This window comes from Lynx canadensis, chromosome A1 (genome assembly GCF_007474595.2).
Source record: "Lynx canadensis isolate LIC74 chromosome A1, mLynCan4.pri.v2, whole genome shotgun sequence".
Lineage (NCBI taxonomy): Eukaryota > Metazoa > Chordata > Mammalia > Carnivora > Felidae > Lynx > Lynx canadensis.
Genome location: NC_044303.2, coordinates 132,575,999 through 132,599,272, shown reverse-complemented (window position 1 = coordinate 132,599,272; position 23,274 = coordinate 132,575,999). Strand labels below are relative to the sequence as shown.

General features: G+C 34.9%; 1 protein-coding gene across 1 annotated transcript in view; it reads left to right on the top strand.

Moving 5' to 3' along the window:
- Positions 1–23,274, top strand: part of ADAMTS6 (ADAM metallopeptidase with thrombospondin type 1 motif 6) — a 297,415-nt gene that overhangs the window by 231,682 nt on the left and 42,459 nt on the right. Inside the window, exons 18-19 of the mRNA XM_030321954.1 lie at positions 6,791–6,954; positions 7,380–7,518. Coding sequence (XP_030177814.1) covers positions 6,791–6,954; positions 7,380–7,518 — 303 coding nt within the window. The remainder of the gene's footprint in view (positions 1–6,790; positions 6,955–7,379; positions 7,519–23,274) is intronic.

Sequence of the window (23,274 nt, the reverse complement as noted above, 5' to 3'; positions counted from 1 at the left end):
ATTTGAAAATTAGGAGCATTAGGTTCTCAAATTTGTTGTTCTTTCTCAAAATAATTCTTGCTTATCTAGGTCCTTTACATTTATGCATGCATTTTAGAATTAATTTGTCAATTTCTACAAAAAGAGATTACATAGAATGTGTAGATCAATTGGGGGAGAATTGACATCTTAAAGATATTATTTTCCAGTACATGGAAAGATTTATCTGCATATTTATTTAAATCTTTATATTTGTTCACCAGTGTTTATTTCTCAGTGTACGGGTCTTGCACCTATTTTTTTTCTTAAATCTACCGCTAAATATTTCATGCTTTCTGATATAATAAATAGTATTTATATCATGAACAAATGTGGAACTTTGTCAAATGCTTTTTCTCTATCTCTTGAGTTAATTGTATGCTTTTTATTGTAGTGTCTCTTTTTCTTGATCATGCTAATGAGGGGTTTGTTAATTTTATTGATCTTTTCAAAGAACAAGCTGTTGATTTAAATAATTTTTTCTATTATTTCTCCATTTTTCATTACATTGATTCCCACTGTTGTCTTTATTGTTTCCTGTTTTTGGTATTCACTTTGTGTTTGTTATTTTTTAGCTTCTCAAGATAGATTATTGGTTTAAAATTTTTTTCTACTCTAAAATAAGCATTTTGCACTATAAATTTACCACTAAGTGCTGCTTTAACTTTACCCCATATATTTTGATACACTGTATATTCATTATTACTCAGTTTAAAATTTTTTATTTACATTGTGGTTCATGCTTAGAAGATATTATTTAATTTCTAAATATTTGAGGATTCCCCAGATCTTTTTTGTTACTGATTTCTAGTTTAATTCTCATATGGAGAGAGAACATACTTTGTATGATTTTCATTCTTTTGTTGAAATTTGTTTTATGGCCCAGCATATGGTCTATCATAGTAAATGTTCCGTGTGCACTTGAGAAGAATATGTATTCCAGTGTTATCGGGTTTAGCATTCCATAAATGTCAGTTAGATTAAATCAGTTAATAGTTTTGTTGAAGTTTTCTATATTCTTACTTATTTTCTCCCTTGTTTAAGCAGTTATAGAATCATGTTGAAATCTCTTGAAAGAACTGTGAGTTTGCTTATTTCTCAATTTGTAAGACTTTGTGTCATTTATTTTGCAACTTTGTTATTAGGTGTATAGACATTTAAGATTATTATATCTTCTTGATATATTGAGCATTTTATTATTATCAAATGTTCCTCTTTATCCCTGATAATAATCTATTACCCAAAGTCTATTTGTCTGATAATAATATAGCCATCCAGATTTCACCCAAATTAGTGTTTGCATGGCAAATCTTTTTCCATCCATTCATTTTTCACATGTAGATGTTTCTGAATTTAAAATGTTTCTTGTAGGGGCACCTGAGTGGCTCAGTAGGTTAAGCATTCAACTTTGGCTCAGGTCATGATCTCTCAGTTCATGAGTTCAAGCCCTGTATTGGGCTCTATCAGTGTAGAGGGATTCTCTCTCTCCTTCTCTCTCTCTGCCCCTCCCCCACTTGTGTGCACGTGCTCTCCCTCTCTCTCTCTCTCTCTCAAAATAGAAAACAAAACTTTGAAGAAATGTTTCTTGTAGACCACATGTGGTTGATTTTTATTTTTTTTATTGTGTCTAACAATCTTTGCTTTTTTAATTGCAGTTTCTAGATTGGGGGCATGGTGGTTGACCAATTTTCTGTAAAAGGCCAGATAATAAATATTTTCAGCTTTATATGACATGCAGTCTTTCTCAGCTATTTACTTCTATTGTAGTGTGAAAGCTGACACAGGTAATACATTAATGAAGGAGTGTGGCCGTGATCCAATAAAGCTTTCTTTACAAAACAGGTGGTGGGTCATACTTTGCCAACCCCTTGTCTGGATCATTTATATTTAATGTAATTATCAATATCATCCAGTTTAAGTCTACCATCTTGCTATTTTTCTATTTGTTTTATGTATTTTTATCCCAATTATTGTTCTTATTTGTCTTTTAGGTTAAGCACGTGTTTTATACCATTCCATTTGATCTGTACCAGTGGTTTATTAGTTGTATAGTTTGTTTTATTTAATGGTTATGCTACCATGTAAAAAATTCATCTTTATCACAGTACACCTTCAAATAATGTTATGCCATTTTTGTATAATGCAAGACCCTTACAATAGTTTATACCCATTGTCTCCTTCCATCCTTTGTCTTATTTTTTGAATACATTGTATTTCTCTATATGTTATAAACTGCATAATACATTGTCATTATTTTAGTTTTAAAGAGCCAATTACTTTTTTTTAATTTAAAAACAAGAAAAATTATTTTCTATTTACCTACATAATTACCTTGTCTGGCATGGTTCCTTTCTTTCTATAGATTTGAGCATCGGTCTAAATATATCTTCTAGTTTCTTGTTACTATATTTGTTTTCCTTTAAAATCCTTGAGTATATTATAATAGCTGTTTGAAAGTCATTGCTAATTCCATAATTTCTGTCATTTTGGGTCTATTTCTTTTACTTAGCTTTTTCCTTGGTTTGGGCCATATTTTCCTGCTTCTTTCCATTTGTAGTAATTTTTTATTGGATGTTGTACATTATGAATTTTTTTTGAGAGTCTGGATTTTGTTTTCTTCCTTTAAATAGTGTTAAATAACTTGTAGATGAGCTAATCTTTTGAGACTTGTTTTTGAGCTTTGTATGGGTAAGTGCAGAGGATCTTTTTTTCTTGAGTTTGCTCAGCCCTACTAAAAAAAGGCATGATTTTTCTTGGGTCTCTCCTGAATGTCTTAGTGGTTAAAACTGTGAATTCTTGCTCTGGACATTTTTTTGCTTATAGTTCCCTAGTGGGATTTTTTTTTTTTTTTTTTTTTTTTTTTTGTTTTGGCTTTGTGGAATTTTCTCCTATGCATATGTAGATTGCTCTCCAGAAACAGATTCCCTCTTTCTGCTCTAGATCCCTGGTCCTGCAAATTCCAACTCTCTTGGCCTTCCCAATTTCTGATATCTCTCTTCTAGCTCAGTGAGACAACCATGGTTTGCTTGGGTTCTTCCATTCTACACTGACAGAAAGTACCTCTACCACTCACCTTGTTTGTCTTCTTACCTGTGTCACAGTCCTGGGCAACATCTTAAGAACAGCTGATTCATATGTTTTGTGAGTTTTCCGGTTGTTTATGTTTGGATGGCAAGTCCAGTACCAGTTATCTCAACATGGGAAGAAGTGGAATTCTATTTATTTGATGTTTGATCCTTTAAGACAGATTTAAACTCTTCAGGAACCCCTGGTGAAAACTGGATGGATTCTCATTCCCCTGGAAATATCACCTTTGACTTAAATCTTTGAAAACTAAGACTATATCTAGAATGCTTCTTTAGATAGAACACTAGTATTATCTGGCCATTCCTTTATTTAAGAAAAAGTCTTGGGGCGCCTGGGTGGCGCAGTCGGTTAAGCATCCGACTTCAGCCAGGTCACGATCTCGCGATCCGTGAGTTCGAGCCCCGCGTCAGGTTCTGGGCTGATGGCTCGGAGCCTGGAGCCTGTTTCCGATTCTGTGTCTCCCTCTCTCTCTGCCCCTCCCCCGTTCATGCTCTGTCTCTCTCTGTCCCAAAAATAAAAATAAAAAAATGTTGAAAAAAAAATTAAAAAAAAAAAAAGAAAAAGTCTTTATTTTTATACTATAATTTTGGATTATTTTCCATGTTGATAAAACTCAGAAATAAGATTTCTAACATCAAATTTTTCCCTTTAATAATTATCTGTCATAATGCCACATCTCTTATTCAGTAAATTCTTACTCAGTTCTTAGATGCTTGGTATTTTTCTGGACTATAGAATACTACCAGCAAAAGCAAGTTAGGATCCATTCATTAACTAGTTGAGAAAAAGGGAAATGAGAGCTAAAATTGAAGGAGAATTCAAAGATTCTGGCAGTAGGGGGGTTGTTTTTATTTTTATTTTTACTGCTTCATATTATACAGTCTCAGATATCTTATATAGTCTAAGTAAAATTGATGTGTTAAATGAGAGAAAAACTACTAGAAGAATCAAAAATAAAAATGTCAAAGTACAAGAAAAATTTAAGACTAAATAATTCTTTAAATTGGTTTGTGTGTTCCTATCTCATAAGATCAATTTATTTTCAACAATTAAATGAATTTTCACAACATATATGAAGTCAAGAAAGTACAAGTAATTTGCCAGGCAGATAGGGTTGGAGGAATGGAAATAGTCTATAATATTAAAGACACATGGCAGAGGTCCAGAGACTCAGAGGCTCTGTGCACCAGGACCCTTTTAGTTCCTTTTGGCCTGTTGGTTCATCTGGCCTGATAAAGTTTTTGAAGAAGCTAGCATGCTAACAAAAAATTAAGCTGTCATGTTTGTCATTGTCAAATTGTGTAATCATTATCAAAATTATCACCTTATTTATTTATAGGAGTTTTTGTATAGTAGAGCTAATGACCCTTTTTCTAATCACGTATTTTTTAACTTTTTAATTCATCATTTTTCTATAGAGGTTTAAAAAATTATGCATGCATATTTATTAAACATTCTTTATAGTTTCTGAGGTTTTTGTCATGCTTGAAAAGCTTTTATACCCCAATGTTATTTTTTTAAGTTCTCCCACACTTTCTTTCTAGTATTTTATTATTTAACTGTGTTTACATTTAAATACTTACCCATCTGGCATTTATTTTTCTCTCATTTTTTCATTGTTTTTATTGAAGTGAAATTCATATAAGAATGTAATCATTTTCAAGTGAACAATTTAATGGCATTTAGTACATTCCAAAACATTTTTGTCGTGTCGAAAGGAACCCTGTGTGTCCATCAAGCAATTACTCTCCACTCCTCAGCCCCTGGCAACCACCAGTCTGCTTTCTGTCTCTATGGATTTACCTGTTCTGGATATTGCATAACAATGGAAGCATATAGTATATGACTTTTTCTGCCTAGCCTCTTCGGTTTAGCATAATATTTTTGATAAATATTTTGAAAGATCTTCCATTTAGCATAATATTGAAGCATGTGTCAATACTTCATTCCTTTTTATGGCTGAATAGTATTCCACTGTATTGTATATGCCACAATTGGTGGCTATTTGAGTTGTTTCCACATTTGGCTATTGGAAATAGTACTACTATGCACATGTATATACAAATATTTGTTTGGGTATATGTTTTCATTTCTTTTGGCTGCATACCTAAGAGTGGATTGTGGTATTTATTTGCATGTAAAGAATGAGATATAAATTCAGCAATTCCTTTTTTTCTCCCAAAAGGTTAGTCTTTTGTTCAGTCCCATTTCTTATTATCTTTCCTTTACTAATTTCCCTAATTAATGTTTCTTTTGTCATATCATGTCTATTAATGTTTCCTTTGTCATATACTAATTCCCATATGTACTTGGGTTTATTTCTTTTTTTTTATGTTTCTTTTTTTTATGTCTTTTTATTTATTTATTTATTTTAATTTACATCCAAGTTAATTAGCATATAGTGCTAATTAGCATATAGTGCATGATTTCAGGAGTAGATTCCTTAATGCCCCTTACCCATTTAGCCCATCCCCCTTCCCACAACCTCTCCAGTAACCCTCTGTTTGTTCTCCATATTTAAGAGTCTCTTGTGTTTTGTCCCTCTCCCTGTTTTTATATTATTTTTGCTTCTCTTCCTTTGTGTTCATCTGTTCTGTGTCTTAAAGTCCTCATATGAATGAAGTCATATGATATTTGTCTTTCTCTCTGACTGACTAATTTAGCTTAGCATAATACCCTCTAGTTCCATCCATGTAGTTGCAAATGGCAAGATTTCATTCTTTTTGATTGCCGACTAATACTCCATTGTATATATATACCACACTGTCTTTATCCATTCATCCATCGATGGACATTTGGGTTCTTTCCATACTTAAGCTATTGTCAATAGTGCTGCTATAAACATTGGTGTGCATGTGCCCCTCTGAAACAGCATACCTGTATCCCTTGGATACATACCTAGTAGTGCAATTGCTGGGTCATAGGGTAGTTCTATTTTTACTTTTTTGAGGAACCTCCATACTGTTTTCCAGAGTGGCTGTACCAGTTTGCATTCACTTTGGTTTATTTATTAACTGTTTGTTTGGCTCCTTGTTCTATCTGTCTGTGTGACAATACCACAAGTTCTCTTTACCTCATATTCACATAATTATCATTTTAAGTTTTAGACAAGAAAGTCTACTTCCTACTCTTACTCTCATCCCCAGTTATTCCTTTTGTTATATTTTCTCTTGCTAGTTCCATGTGTTTATTCCAGGTAAACTTTTCCTTTCTTTTCATTGATGACATTATAAATGTCATTAATACCTTCTTGGCATTCACATGGAAAATTATCATGTTAATTTGTACTTAAGAAAATGGTCAAGGGGCACCTGGGTGGCTCAGTGGATTAAGCGTCCAACTTCAGCTCAGGTCATGATCTCATGGTTTGTGAGTTCAAGCTCCACATCAGGCTCTCTGATGTCAGCTAGGATCCCACTTCAGATCCTCTGTCCCACTCTCTCCCTGCCCCTCCCCTACTCGTTCTCTCTGTCAAAAATAAAGATAAAAAGAAAGAAAGAGAAAGAAAGAGAAAGAAAGAAAGAAAGAAAGAAAGAAAGAAAGAAAGAAAAAGAAAGAAAATGGTCAAGAATCCCATCTCTAAAATGGAAATGGCTATTCATTGTACACTCCAGTGCAGTTAATAAGGGGCACTGTGGTAAATGAGGTTTCACATTTTTAGGTAGACTGTTATTTTTTTTTTTAGCTTTGAAATCTGAAGGAGATGATTACTATATTAATGGCGCCTGGACTATTGACTGGCCTAGGAAGTTTGATGTTGCTGGGACAGCTTTTCACTACAAGAGACCAACTGATGAACCAGAATCCTTGGAAGCTCTAGGTCCCACCTCGGAAAATCTCATTGTCATGGTAAATGTGTCTTTGCCTCTTAATTTCTACTATTTGTTATTTGCCCTGTGAGATACAGAGGAGCAGGCTTTATTATCTCTGTTTTACAGGTGGTGAAATTAAGGTTAATAAAGATAAAATGGTTTGCCTAAGGATATAAAATTTGTGTAAGGTTAGGCCATATTGCTCTTTCCATATGACTATTTTCTCAGTGCCTGCTTGAATAATATTTTTATAACCAAACAAGGCAGATGAGGGAAATGTCTCTAAATTACCCATGAAAATGGGGGGAGAAAAATCCAATATAAGTGCATGTGTTCTAAAAGTTATCTTAAATTTCCTATGAGACTTACTTTATGACATTTTCTTCTTCGAAAGAAATGATAAATATCTGAATGAAGCCTCATTGTATTTTAACTATCTTCACCAGTTGTTTTCAATGGCAGGTTCTGCTTCAGGAACAAAATTTGGGAATTAGGTATAAGTTCAATGTTCCCATCACTCGGACTGGCAGTGGAGACAATGAAGTTGGCTTTACATGGAATCATCAGCCTTGGTCAGAATGCTCAGCTACTTGTGCTGGAGGTAAGACACCCACTAGGCAGCCCACCCAGAGGGCAGGACGGAAAGCACAATATATTCTGAGCTATGCTTTGTGTTTGCTAAAGAAGCTAATTGGAAACATTTCTTGCAGGTTTGCTTCAAGCTGTAATTTAGCAAAAGAAACTTTGCTTTAATTATATTATATTCCGTTTGTTTTTAACCTCGTGTAATTTGTACAGATTTGTTGGTAAAATACATCTTGGCACAATGAGTGTCTCTGCTGGTGCTTCTCCCAAGACTGTCTTGAAGGTGGGCTGTTTGCTTTTCGTGAACACATTCTTGGTAAAGAACATCAAGAGTTTTAAATAAGAAAATGAGCAAGAATCAGACGGCACAGATGCAACTTCTTGTAATGGGGGATGAGAATGTATGTCTGTGTGCTAGCGTGTTTGTGTTTGTGTGCTTGTGTGTTTCCCACAAACCTATTCAAACTCCCTTCTCCAGCCATCAAAGTTAAGGGGCTATATACTGGGATACTACGCTAATTCCTGGTGTCTGGGTCTCTGGGTTGATGATGTATGCTGACCCCATTATAGTCCCTCAGAGAGGTAGCTGCTAGGCGGTGGTTGGTGATGTGTTGGTTGTCCCATGTGCGTTTTTCATGGGTGCCTTTTCCCCACAATTTACTCTATTCCTAATCCTCCTCCCTCTAGTGGCCACCAATGCAATTCTTTACCTCTGGCTGGGAGAGCAGGACAGTTGGCTTCCTTCAAAGCCAACACCCTTGCTGCTGCATGGACTGGTGAGTAGAAGTGCTGTGCAAGCAGCATCTTCCTTCTCTCTGGAGACTAAATGCATCGCCTCCACCGTACACCTTGGTCCCAATAGACGAGGAAACAACCCTATCCGTCAGGCCTAGGCTGGGTTAGAGTACCTCACCATTCCAAAAAGGAAGACTGATTTTGAATAGTGATATTTAGAATGGGAGGAATAGAAGTAAAGTGAATCACCCCATTTTACCCCATTGCCAATGTATTACCTATGTTCCCTTTCTAAACTGCCCAGAAACATATGATTTAACGTGGACTTTACCCTATCTTGTCTGGTACTCACTGAATTTCTAAACACCTCTGATTCTCAAGGCTGGAATCAGAGAAATTATTTTCACAGAAAGATTATTATGTAATATGTTCAATATTTTCAGACTCATACAGAATTAAATCATTGATCAGCTATAACTCCAACTTCAGTAGTAAGCAGTATATAAAACATCAAAAAACCCACAAATTAATACTACTACGACTACTACTAATAATAATTTCTTCTCCTATGTGAGGTGTCATAAAACATGGTTATATATAATTTGTGGCTTATTTTAAAAGATCTCTAGTTCCCACCCATTTTGTGTGTGAAATGGCTAGTGATTTATATTGTAAAGTTCTAAAAACGATAAAGCATTACTATGTATTTTAATAAAATAAAGGATATTTGAAATTAATTGTTCAAGTGAATGCCATTTTATTATATTTTGGTGGCATTTATACAGATATGTTTCTTTGTTCCAATAAATTCATTTTTATTCAATCTGTAAGCTAACTTATCCCTTTCACATACCAAAAAAAAGTCTTTATGATATCAGTATATACATGATTAAGACCCTGAAGTATAAGGTAGGATAAAGTTGTTAAAGAAGAGTTAGAATAAAGTTTAGGAAGTCTAATGAGGAAAGTCTAACTGTTGAAGTTGGTTAGCTCAGAGAAGAAAAGGTTGAAGGAAAGTATATTAGTATCTTCAATTCTGTGACAGAATGTTGAATGAGAAATTCTTAGTGCCTGTTCGTCTTTGTACTGAAAATTGCTATATTTGGGGATGATTTAGACACAGTCTTGTCTGAGGCCAAGGAGGGATTAAGTGAATTCTCAGTGTTCCTTCTAACCCTAGGATTCTTTTGTTCAAAAAGGAGATAGTTCAACAAAAAGGGTGGGGGTTAGGCTATAAGAACTGAATTTAGAAGAAAAACTTTGTATTCAAGATGTATGAAAAATCTAAAGGAGTTTTATTCTTTTCCATAACACTGGCGTCGAGAAATCATAATACAAAAATGATTTCTTGTGGTAGGGGATAAAACAAAAAGAAAAACAAAGAGGGAGAAAAGCCCCTGGAAAGAGAATTTTCTGTTTTTTCAATTTCTTCGTTTTGTTCTGGAGCCACTGGTCCTAGATATTTGAGGTGGTTCTGGCAACTGGAATTCTGCTCACTTGTGTGTGATTATGACAGCAGTCATGAGGCCATTGCCTTCTTTGGAAGAGACATGTACAGTACTTGTTGGCAGGGATAGTGTGAAGAGCTGCCATTTGTCTTGCTTGGTAAGTGGTTCTCAAAGTGTGGTTGCTGGACCAGCAGCATCAACATCACCTGAGAATTTATTAGAAAGTGCTAATTTGGGGGCCCCACCTCAGACCTACTGAATAGAAACTCTGAACTGGCCTCCACAGTCTATGTTTTAATGAGCTCTCCAGGTGATTGTGATGCTTGCTCGAGTTTGAGTACTACTGATTTGGTTGACTGAGAAACTGAATCCTAGACACAGAGAATCTCTTCCTCCCTTACTGACATCTGTGCATCTCTCTAGACTCACTTTGCACCTAGAACACTATCTGAAATATGCTAGGCAGTCAAGAAAGGTTTGTAGATGAGTGGATGAGCAAAAGGAACTAATTATTCTGGCAATTATTTATTCGTGCTAGTTTTTTCCAGTGTAGGAAATGAGAGTTTGGAATTGTTAATTTTCTTAGGAGGTGGCAGTTCTTAATTGGGATGTTTCACTCTGATCTTTCTAGGGTGGTGTTGGGTGTGTTGAGGACACCAAAACCTTTAAAAATGGAAAAAAGATTAAACAAGAAAGGTCTCAAGGAACTTTCTATTGCAATCTCACAAGACTCTTGGTGTTCTCACCTATGACTGTCCTGCATATGTTTTATTGGTGGTAAATGACAAACTTTGAATTTGGGAATGATGTTGATAGATTTCTCATATGATATCTTTTAAGATAAGAAGTTTTGAGACTGTTTTTCTCTGTTGCTTAGCAGACCCAGTGACAAATCTAATGCTGTAGGAAACATTGCTGGTGATTCAGTCTAAGTAATGGTCTTTTCTCTGAGTAAATGATGAAACACTTCCTTGGCCTGAATAAGAGCATTGAGATGCTATGGGGTGTTGTCTTCAGGATAAAGGTGATTTTTAAGATACAGTTGTGACTTTTCCTGAGAGAAATCCAAGTCCACTGAATTAAAACGTAACTATCTTCTGAACCACTGTTAACTCCTCCTAGAGTTTTGTTCCTTTATTCCTTATCCAGAGTGTTGCACAGATAAATCTGTGATTTATCTGATTCTCAAATTTATATCTTACCATTATATTCATGATTAATGTGTTAGTTGATAAAGTTGGCTGGGTAGAGAGAATTATATTATTATTATTATTATTAATGTTTTATTCATTTTCTAAGAGAGAGAGAGAGAAAGAGAATCTGAAGCAGGCTCCATGTTGTCAGCATGGAGCCTGATGTGAGGCTTGAACTCATGAACCGTGAGATGATGACCCGAGCTGTAGTCAGACGTTTAACTGACTGAGCCACCCAGGCGCCCCTAGAATTGTATTATTTTTAAATACAGAGATTTAGGGGCTTTCTTTAAAGTAGTAATTTATGCCACTGTATCTTTGCAGTACAGCTTTTAAAAATTAAAATAACAAATATTATGTATTCATTCTTTGATTTTAGTCATACATATTTGCTTTTTCCTAATATTTGGCTGGATATGTGGTCCTCAGATTTGAACATCAAAATCACCTGGATGTCTTGTTCAAACAAGATTGCTAGGTTCTGCCTCCAATTTCTGAATCAGTAGGTCTGGAATAGACACCAAGAATTTGCACTTGTAATAAGTATCCAGGTGCTACTGATGCTGGTGCTACTGGTTCAGGAACCATACTTTGAGAAACATTGAGCCAAATACTTAGATTTCATAAAGTAAATGCTTATTAAAACAAAGTGACAAATCATTGAGGTGGTAATCCATATTACAGTTGTAATCTACCTTATAGCTAGTCTTTTTAATGATAAATGGTTCCACTGCTCAGCCAAGTAATAATAAATAAAATGTTATAGTTTATAAAACATTTTCTGGCACCCTGTTATATTTGATCATAATCAACAGCACCATGAGCCTAGGCATTGCTGTTATTATTCCTATTTTATAGATAAAACCCAAGTGAAGTAACTTCCCAAAATCAAGACTTATAAATTGAATGTCTAGTGATTTTTATTTTTTTAATTTTAATTTTAATTCTTTATTTTTTTGAAAGAGTGTGTGTGAATGGGGGTGGGGGGAGCAGAGAGAGAGGGGGACAGAGGATCTGAAGCCTACTCTGCATAACAGCAGTGAGCCTGATGCAGGGCTCAAACTCACAAGCCATAAGATCATGATCTGAGCTGAAGTCAATGTTCAACCAACTGAGCCACCCAGGCACCTGTGTCTAGTGATTATTTAAATGTAACATTCTCTCTTAATAAAGATGGTCCCTTATGTTGAACAGAGCTTTACCACCAGTTGGCCACCTCCATAGAGCAACATGATAGATATATCCCTACTCAAAAAAATCTCCTTCACTAGTTTGAAGTTTTATTTTCAAATGCTTTACCTAAAGGAGTGGTTCTTAACTTTGGTCCTACCTTCAAATCACTTAGAGAGCACTGAAAATTTTGATGCTCAGGCTTGCCCCCAGAAATTCTGATTTAATTTGTCAGGAGTGTGGCTGGGGCATCAGATTTTCAAAAACTCCCTAGGTAGTTCTAATGTGCAGCCAAGGTTAAGAAATACTGCCATTGAACAAACTACAAGCCACCATGTGCAAAGACTGCATAGTGGGTTGGGTTGTCTTTCCCACAGCCCTTGAGGTATATTGTTAAGAGTCCCAGCCATTATCATCCATCTTCCATTATTCTGAAAAAAAAATTTTGCACATTTTGGCTACAGCATTTGTGGTAGAATATATTATAATATGAGTCGTATCTACTTCTGTATTTATTTATTCATTACTAGACCTCAACCACAGTCTTCTTTTTCCCCCTTCCACCCCTCTGCCTGTAGGTTGCACTGTATGTAGTCATATACTTTGTATTAACACATTAGAAATCTACAAATCTGCTCTGTGCTTTTTATACTTTTAGATACTTAAAATTAAAAATTTTACTAGGGTATTAAATAAATTTAGTCTTAGTAGAAAAAAAAATATTGCCATTGAGGCTGATGGAAAGTTTATTTAGTATTCAAATAATTTACATTCAGATGCAAATACCATTAGTAGCATTAACTCACATCTTTGTTTTTAATGAGCTACTAGTTAAATGCAAACATAATGAGATTTATTTATAAGTGTCTGGGGTTGGAAAGTAGAATGGGACATCAGAGGAGAAAGTAAAAATGTAATAGAATTCCAGTTAATTTCATAATTTTCTTTAGTGTGGCCATCAGATTGGATATGCCTTTAGAAAGGTTTTTTTTTTCTTCAGTTTATTTACGTGCTTTCTTCTTTACCTGATGGATCATTTATAAGCATCTAATCAATGCTTTTAAAACTAGCTGCAACCGTGCTTCTCAGTCTTTTGGCTAAGATCTAGTGAAATTGTGCTAAGTAGGTTTTCTGAAGTTCTTCCTCTAATTTGAAATTTTTGTGGTACTTATGGAGTTACAGTGAATAAGTGTTTGTATACTCAACCAACTTTAATTTAGACCCATAAGTCAGAGGCATATGGCTCCTGTTTTAACTCAATATTTATGAAAAACAATAACATTCTTTTTTCTCCTTGTGCCATAGTTCTAGAGAAGGTCATCTATTGTTACAGGAAATTTTTGTTTCATTAGGGAATGAATCTTTGCAAAATGCCAACAGACAGTATTCATGATCATTTCCTTCCCTACATTTCTGGATGTGCTCTCATTTCCCATCATTTAAACCATTTACTTTCTACCCCAAAGTCTCTTTAACCCCCCTCTTATTTGAAGCAACCCTTATGTTTTAAAGCAAAGCCTCCAAAGCCAATTAACTGAGAGTCCATGCTGTATTGTTACATTCAAGTTTGCACCTGTTCTGTTAAAAAGAAAGTCTTAAGAATGCTTTGTTTGTGATACAAAGAAAAGTCAGAAATACATAAATATTTACATTAATTACATTAATTTTAAATTTATACCCTAAATATACAGTCTTTGACCTCCGATTGGCTCTATTGACACTTCTGACTATTTTCTCTAAATTTGTTTGTCTAGGGTTTTCTTTCTTTCTCTTTATGTGAAAGTACAAAGATTGCATGCCAAAGAACTCATTTTGGTCAAGTTTCTGCTGACAATCAGAGGCATCTCATTGTTGAACACTGCTTGGCGGGCAGGTCAGGGAGAAAAGATAAGCTAAAGCTATATTAAGATTGAGGAGGAGGTGGAGGGAGACAGGTTTATTTTTATAGGCAATTTTGATTTTATTTGGAGATCAAAATAGAGATTTTTCATATATATACTACGGGGTTATTCAGGAATGTTTCTGGTCAATTGTTATTGACCATTTAAAATTTTACCATTATTTATCTTTTACATTTACATAGCCTAATCAAATTTTCTTGTATGTTTCATGCTTATTTTATTTATTTTTCTTTTTCTTCCCTGGATGTCATCTTAAGCCGTGTGTGTGTGTGTGTGTGTGTGTGTGTGTGTGTGTATGTGTGTGTGCATGAGTAGCATATAGACTTAGAAAATATTCTATATGTTTCTTCTTTCTCACTAGAACAGTATTTTTAATTGACCTTTTTTTATGATTTCACCTAATTCATCTGAATTCTTACACATATAGGACCTGGTTTCTACTCCTTAATATTTTTAAGATGCTTTACATAGTTTCCAACCACTACTATTTTGTATTTTCCTGATGTAGGCCCATATTTTTCAAACTGCGCTATGGTGCCCAGAACACTGCAGCAGACTCACAAAAGGCACAGCAAAATATTGTATATTTTCAATGGTAACATAGTGACATCGGGCATATACCACACTGATTATTACTAAGTTGTTTGGACCTAACTACTTAAGAAATAAAACTCTTAGATTTTTCTTTTTCTGCATAGGAGGGTTAGGGTTGTGAAAAAATTACTGACACATTGGTATCATGAACCAAGGAAGTTTGAGAACTCTTGATTTAGGTTAAAATTTAGTGTCATTAAAGTGGATAAAAATTAGTCATCTCCCATCCTTCCAAATGAGTTGAATTTCATTTTATGAAAGAAAAAAATGCATGTAAACTCCTTAATCAGGGTATGATGATGTTCGGTGTTTAAAATTAGAGCCTCTTTCGTACTTCCAGTTAAGGAACGAGAGGTCTTGAATGCTGTGTAAAATTTTCCTTCCTAACTGTATTAAGTTTTCCTTCTGATATGTCCTGAATATGTTTCCTTTCTCTATCTCTGTTAGTTCAGATCAAGATTGGTAGGTGATTAAAGCAGAAAGGAAGGAAGGAAGGAAGGAAGGAAGGAAGGAAGGAAGGAAGGAAGAAAGAAAAAATTTAAAAAAGAACACACCTAAATATTTAAAAAGTCCCTATAACAAATTCGTCTTTGCAATCTACTACTTAACAAGTTTATGTAAAAATCTACACTATTCCATTTATTAATGACAGACTTTTCAAGTTTGTTTAATCATGCAGATTTGCCTTGGCCTCTTTAAAAAGTTGGATATTTCTACATTGTTTCTATGTAAGCACTATGTGTTCATGTTATATATTTCATTTTCAAAAATGGCACAACGCAAGCAAAGGTGCCCTTAAAAGTATACTAATTCCATTATAACAATCATTTTTAAATTGTCTTTAAAAAGTAATTATTAAAAAAATATATAATACAATATTTATGCTAATACTCATACCTGACTAAAAGAGAACAGCTCTCATAGTACCAAACAGATAAATGCCTTACATTTTCAGCGATGTTCTTTTCATTTCTTTGCTAATTCTAAGATACCTAACTTTTCTTTTTAAGATTTTATTTTTAGGGGTGCCTGGGTGGCTCACTCAGTTGAACGTCCAACTCATCCAACTCTTGATTTCAGCTCAGGTCATGATCTCAGTTTGGTTGGTGAGTTTCGAATCCTGCATCAGTGTTGCACTGACAGTACAGAATCTGCTTGGGATTCTCTCTCTGTCCATCCTCAGCTCCGTGCCCTCTCTGTCTCAAAATAAAATAAATAACCTTAAAAAAAATTGTTTTTAAGTAATCCTTACCCCCAAGATGGTGTTCGAACTCACAACCCTCAGATCAAGAGTCATATGTTCGGAGTGCCTGGGTGGCTCATTTGGTTGAGCACCAGGCTCTTGATATTGGTTCAGGGCACGATCTCATGGCTATGAGATTAAGCCCAGTGGCAGGCTCTGCCCTGAGCATGGAGCCTGCTTGGGATTGGGATTCTCTCTCTCTCTCTGTCCCTCCCCCTCTCCCTCTCCCTCTCTCCCCTGCTGATGCTCTCTCTAAAAAAAAAAAAAAAAAAAAAAAAAAGAGTCACATGCCCTACTGGCTGAGCCAGCCAGGCACCCCAACATACCAAACATTTTTAGCATGTTAACATTTTTAACATTTTAACATAAACTAATAATGGCCAATTCACAGTATTAGTGAGCTAACAGAATGTGCCTCAAACAAACAAGTATTTCCAGCATTGACTTTTATAGACATCATCATAATAATAACTAATATGTGTTAAAGCTTATAAAGGACATCTACGCTGTAACTTTGACACAAACTTAGAGTAGAGAAGTCCCAAAATGGAGCAGAGAGGAAAGCAAAATCCAGTTGTTTCTCAAGATTCAAAGTAGACTTGAGATTGAAATTAAGTATGAAAGACATTAAGAAATTGAATCTTTTAGCTGAGTTTGCTTCTTTTTGGTTTGGGATTTACCATCCAAAAGTCACTTTCAGAGTTAAGTAAAAGGTAACAGATAGAAATTTTAGTTTGAATAATTAAAAGCACTTTATTCATTGCCATTTTATTTCCCTTTTAAGAAATGTAGTTATATAATTAGTTTTTGAGAAAAATTCCCTATAAAAGATCATTTCTGTGTGAAGTTACACAATGTACTATTGTTTGAAACTATGAGAGTGATTTTATGTTTGATTTCCATATATACCAACTTAGACATAAAATAGATCACGGTGATATTTTTAATAATTCAAGCCCCTTGTAAAAAGTGACTTGAGTTTAGAAATAATAAAGATGTGCATTCAGCTGTTTATTGTTCCCAAATTTTCTCTTTGGTCTTTGAAATATAAAATACTTGTGGGACTAGACAGTAGTCTATCATTGCATTGACCATGGCTTTCCCCTATTCACTTTCTCCCGCCATCCCCTTCTTTTAGGTCATTTGCAATGTCGGGAAAGAAGAGTACCCTATAATATATGGGCTTAGGTGTACCAGGCATCATTGCAGGGCATCTGTGAACATCACAGCTCCTGAAAGCCTAGGCTCTATAGCCATCAATTGCACCTGGCTTGGTTCTCATATAGCATGCCCTTAAGAAGAGTAACTTCTCTAGACAAACTTATGCTCTTGCTTGGTTCACAGTTCTGGAAGTTAATATGTTTGCTCATTTATTTATCTATAATAATTATTTCTATTTATCTTTTTACTTAAGCACATGGCTTCCCCTATATAATACACTTAAAATTTTTTTTTAATTCTTCTGTGTATTTTTAATATTGTTTAAAATTTCCAATTTCATGTAAAAAGTCTTACATATAAAATTTAATTTGATAACCTGACAGTTTTTATTGTTTACTCCGCATTTTCTCTTATGTTACGATGTATAGATGAAGGCAGGAAGTCTCTGCTAACACAAAACATTTTCCCTAGTACTCTTTTCTTTCTTATTTCATCTCATTTCTATTGCTTTAGAGATTATATTCTTCCCTAACATGATCGGACCTGCATACATGTTAGCTCACTGAAAAACTTGGGGAAGGCTGAAAGCAAAGTTGAAGTACATTCCTATTGTATTAGTGATTTGTGTGTCACAGGTTATGTTTCACTTCACAAAAAGTCTGTCCAAAATAACATTTTTAACAGTCATAATATTATACATCTTTACAAGGTATTATGCATAAAATGCTTTTGAAAAAAATTAAGCATTTTTTACCGGTAAACATCATCATCTCAATTTTATTCTATTAATATTACTATTGATTCTGATATTTCTATTCCCATTTTTTCTTTACTTGAGGAAATAAATAGTTTAAAAGCTATACAGCTTTTTTATAACTGAAATCTGAAATATTTACTCTTTGGTTCTAAGAAAGAAAGAGGTGCTATATATAATTAAAAGAAAGTCTTTAAAAGCCTGGCTCAGTTGGTAGAGCATGTGAACCCTTGATCTTGGGGTTTTAAGTTTGATCACCATATTGGATGTAGAGATTACTTGAAGATAAAATCTTTGAAAAAATAATAGTAAAAGAAAATCTTCTCTGTTGGTAGTAAATACTCACAGTGTGTAGGAGAAGCTCCAGGTCTTCTTGGACTATCAACATCATTTCTCTAAAATTTTTTTAAATGTTTTTATTTATTTTTGAGAGCGAGACAGAGCATGAGTGGGGGAACGGCAGAGAGAGAGGGAGACAACAGAATCTGAAGCAGGCTCCAGGATCTGAACTGTTAGCACAGAGCCTGACTTGGGGCTCAAACCCACGAACTGCAAGATCACGACCTGAGCCAAAGTTGGCGCTTAAGACTGAGCCACCCACGCGCCCCTTTTCTCTAAAATTTGTAATAAAATATCAAAAATAAATCCTACAGATCACAGAGATTTCTTTTTAGTATAACATGAGTCAGTTCTTCATAGGAAGCTTGCCTGGCACAAGTTTCTATTTCTAGTTAGTGTTCTGCCTCCTGACATCTGCCCCTTCCGATGTGTATGTCTACTGGTAAAAACTCAAGCACTGAAACAAGACTACACAAATAAAGGAATCTAACAAATGCCTGTTTTCCAGACTTAGTATTCTGTAGAATATGGGGCAGAGTGGACCTAAAAGGGAATAAAATTAGACAATTGAATTGGGGACGAAGAAAAGAGGAGACAATTTTCGTAGAATTTTGGATGTGGAGCAAACATTAGAAATGACCTAATTTGATGGTCTCATTTTACAAAGGAGAGTGAAAACTTACTTTAGGTTATTTCCCTAAACTACTTAGAACTCACAAATAGGTGTAATAAGAAGATAAAGTGAAAAGGGACAAAATTATAGACCTGTGGCTATGAAAAGAGTGCTTAATATCAGTGAAGATCAGAGGAAGAGAAATCAGACAACAATATAACAAAATAGGGAGGCTGTAAAACTAACACTATTAGACCTGAAAATGCATTATTTTATTAGATAAGGTATTTTCCATAATATAATCATATTGGTTCTTGCCTTATTCTCCCCATTTTAATGTAATCTCATTGAAGTCAAGACTTGTCCCTTGACTAGTTTGCCCTCCTATGATAATGAAAAACCATGCCTTAGACATAGTAGGAATTTGGTGTGTTAAGTTAGACACTTTCCATAGAAGAAATTACTGTTAATAACTAATGAATAATAGAAATTCGCTCCAGGGATAGTATGATTTCAAATAAATGCAATATGTGCATCCCCTACCCTACCTTACCATCACTAAACACAGTTACTGTAGAAAAATACAATATTTTAGGGGTATCTGACTGGCTCAGTGGGTAGAGCATGTGACCCTTGATCTCAGGATTGTGAGTTCAAGCCCCATGTTGAATGTGGAGATAACTTAAAAATAAAATCTTTCAAAGAAAAATATAATATTTTAGAGTTGTGTGCTTTTTTTTTTTTTCCTGAATAATCCTGTATTTCCCTGGAACATCTAGTCTTGCTTCAGACAGAAGGAAAAGATGAGAAAGGAAGCCTATGAAAAATAAAAACTGGCAGGAAGAACTTCAGAAGGAGAAAGCATATGGGTGGAACTGATTGGTACCCTGGGTGTCAGCTGTTAGATCAAGGCAGGTAGGCTTTACTCTGCCCTGCAAATGCTTGTGTCTGGCCAATAGTCACAGATTCCATCAGTGAGAGGCAGAGCAGAGAGACTTTTTTCCCCTGGTGCTTGTTGTTCTTTGGATGCTATCTAGAGTGAAGATTTAGATTCAATTAATATTGCTGGCCATGTGTGTACAGTATTGTCTTGGTTGCTAGCTACTTTATAGATGTTGTGGTTAAGTAAATTACTGCCTTAGCCACCAGCCACATTTGTAGTATAAGCTCTAACTTTTTAACATCCCCCCACCCCCTTCCTCTTCAGAAAACTGTTTCTTGGGTTGGTATGATGAGTTATGCCACTAGGTTAGATTATCTAGATGTTGGTTAGCCTCTCAATCCCAAGGATACATTTATACCTCTCTTTCCATTATTAACTCATTCACATATGGTTATAGATTGCTCACTTACTGAGTGGGCTAGCTCTGGAATGTTGAGTCTTAAGAGTAGATTTGAAAAGACCTAGAAAATCTTTCTGCTGCATTTAACCTCCCCCATTTATTTCTTAGTTTACCACATGTCATTCTTTCAAGTGAAATTCAGGCGGTAATTTATGTGCATTGAATGCCCACCTCTCTACTTTTAAAATGATCAACTGTTCTGTGAAAGGCAATATATTTCCAAATATTGTTACAAAATTATTTAATTCTCTAAAAGAAGATCTAGATGGGATATGAGAACATTGAGCAGCTTATAAGGGGAATAGAGAAGGGATTGAAAAGGAGGCGAGGAAATTGAGAGGCACTATGGTCTCTGGAGCCTTTACTCAGGATTGGCCCTAGGAATGTAGCTGCTGAGCCCAAGACCCTATGTTCTTCAGTTGAACTATCAACATCTCCTAGAGTAAGCACAGTGGATAAAAGATTCCATCCAGGACTCACTTGCAGCTTACTGGACTTCATGATCATTTTCCTGGGGTATAGCTATTTCAAAATACTAGAAACCATTTCCTGATATATAGCTAGAGCAGTGATTCATTTGGGTATTCCTTCCTCTCACTGGACAAGAGAACCTTTGGTGGGAAAATAGATCATCTGTAATTTTTAACTGTCGGCTAAAAATTAAATATTAAATATAAGACTTGATAAATTTAAACTTACAGACTAAATTAAGGGTTATGTTTCCATGTTAAGAACCTTCATGTTTGGGGGGTGCCTGGGTGGCTCAGTTGGTTGAGCTTCCGACTTCATGATCTCATGTTTTGTGAGTTCAAGCCCCGCATCAAGCTCTCTGCTGTCAGTATAGAGCCCACTTTGGATCCTCTATCCCCTTGTTCTCTGCTCCTCCCCTGCTCATGCTCTCTCTCTCTCTCAAAAATAAATAAAACATTAAAAAAATGAAGAACCATCATATTTTATTCTTTGATAAGCCAAATAAAAATCTATATATAGGATACACCCATTTTAGAGAGTTTGAAGTAAATATGTATTGATAATGGCATCTTTGTTTTTAAACTTTATGATATGAAAACATTAATTTTTTAAGCATGGAAGAGGGGTGACATTAAATTAAAAAATAGGTATAGAATTTGCATGCCAGTAACTTTAGATGTGTGAAAATAAAATGCAATTAGTGTAGTTTTAAATTTGACCAATTAAATTCTGCAGATCATCTGCATACTCCAGGGATGTGGACGCTAAGTCACTAGAATTTGTTTTTAATTGGACATATACTGACTAGTCATGTGGACATTTTATGTTTTTGCTTATAAACTATAAGTCCTTAGATTTGAAAACACAGTAACTTTGTGTAACTGGATGTAATTATTCCCAACAGGATTTAAATCAACTCCTTAGCAGTATTTTACAGATTACTTTACTTAAAAAAATTTTTTTTAATGTTTATTTATTTTTGAGAGAGGGAGAGAGACAGAGTGTAAGCTGGGTAGGGGCAGAGAGAGGGAAACACAGAATCTGAAGCAGGCTCCAGGCTCTGAGCTGTCAGGACAGAGCCTGACACAAGGCTCAAAATAACAGAACGCGAGATCATGACCTGAGCTGAAGTGGGATGCTTAACCGTCCCACTTCTGGGGACAGTTATTTCCACATGATCTGTATTTTCTATTTTCTACACCTAAAGGCTGCATTTCCCTTAGGCCCAAAGTGTGTGTTTCAAAATCCATCCTAAATTAGGTACATTGGTTTAGAGTTATCCTATTGCTACTGATTTAAAAAGGAAACAAAGGAAAAAAAAAAAGATCTCTGAATCTGCCAAGTGTGGGGTTAAAGGTTGGAAGGGGGTTTTTATGCTGTTGGAGAAAGATAGTTCAGCATAGTCAGAAGATTTGGAATAGATTACTGGTATAGTCAGTTCTTGAGTGTGAAATACCACACTGTCTAATAGAACATTTTAGAAGAAAATAAAAGATAAACGCAAGGAAAGATGCATCTTCATGAAACAGAGTAATTTCAGCTGTTTATTCAAGGACTTTAATTTTTACTTCATAAAAAATAGTGTTCTGAACTCATGAACCTGAAGTGAACCCCACAATACCCTAATTCTCGGTCTTTAAGAAGTCTGGAAGGCATGACCAAAATGAAGTCAATTTGTAATTGTTAGCACTTAGTTCAATATCTCTTAAGAAGCACAGTTCCTTATACTTAGTAACTATTCTCTGTTGAATGAGTGAATGAATGAATGCATGAATGAATGACCTATCAACCACATTTAACTGGCGTGTTTAGTATGTGTACTATGTAATTTTAAACGAATTACTGGATCCCACCAAAGTGCAAAATAGCCTTAAAAATAAAGATCCAGAACAAAGATATGAGACTGTGGATATTTTTTATTTTGTTGTTTGTGGTTTGTTTCTTTTCCACATTTTCAACAATTAATGTTATGTAGTTAAGTTTTTTCAAGAAACATACTTGGCTAGAATTTATCTTAAGATCAAACATAAATTTCACCTATAATAATGAATGTCTCAACCTGTGATTCGAATTGCAGAGGCCTTTCTTTTACATTAATGGCTACTTTTAAAAACTAATATAATTATAACCACACAACATTTCTAGGCTTAACTTAAAGGAAGTAGAATTTTTTCTTAACCTGTAGAAACTGAATGGATGTTTCTGGCACTGATGCAGAGTAACAGTTCCATTTGGTAGTGTTGAAAACGTTTATTCTTTTCTGAAAACCAGCCAAGGTATTAAATTGAATGACAACTTTCTTGTTGCAAATCAGATTTTTTTTTATTATTACACATAATTATCAAAGTTGGGTAAAGTTGTTTAAGTCCTCCGTGTAAGTGGGTGGTTTGAGTCTCCCCTCTCCAAGTATAATCATATTTGAATGACTTTGAAAAAAATAACCATGATGACTTATAAAAATAATCCCCACTCTTCCTGATAGGAACAACATATTGAACTGGGTGGAAGAACTGTGGCAATTGGAAGTTGACCCTATGACTAATGGTGGAGATTTCTGTCTAGGTGGGTCACATGGACTTAGTTATCTGCCCACTGGAATGACACAATGGGGAGCTAGCTGATGAATATTGTGGAACATCTGTGAATGGATCACAGCTATGCCTGACGTGAATCATTCCTCCCTCAAAAATCTAAAGTTTAATAGTTAAGAAATTCCAAACTGTTGTCACATAAACTGAGATTTGGCCTATTCTAGGAGTTAGGAGGGAATGAATACAGTACATATTCTAAGACATTTTGCCAGTAAG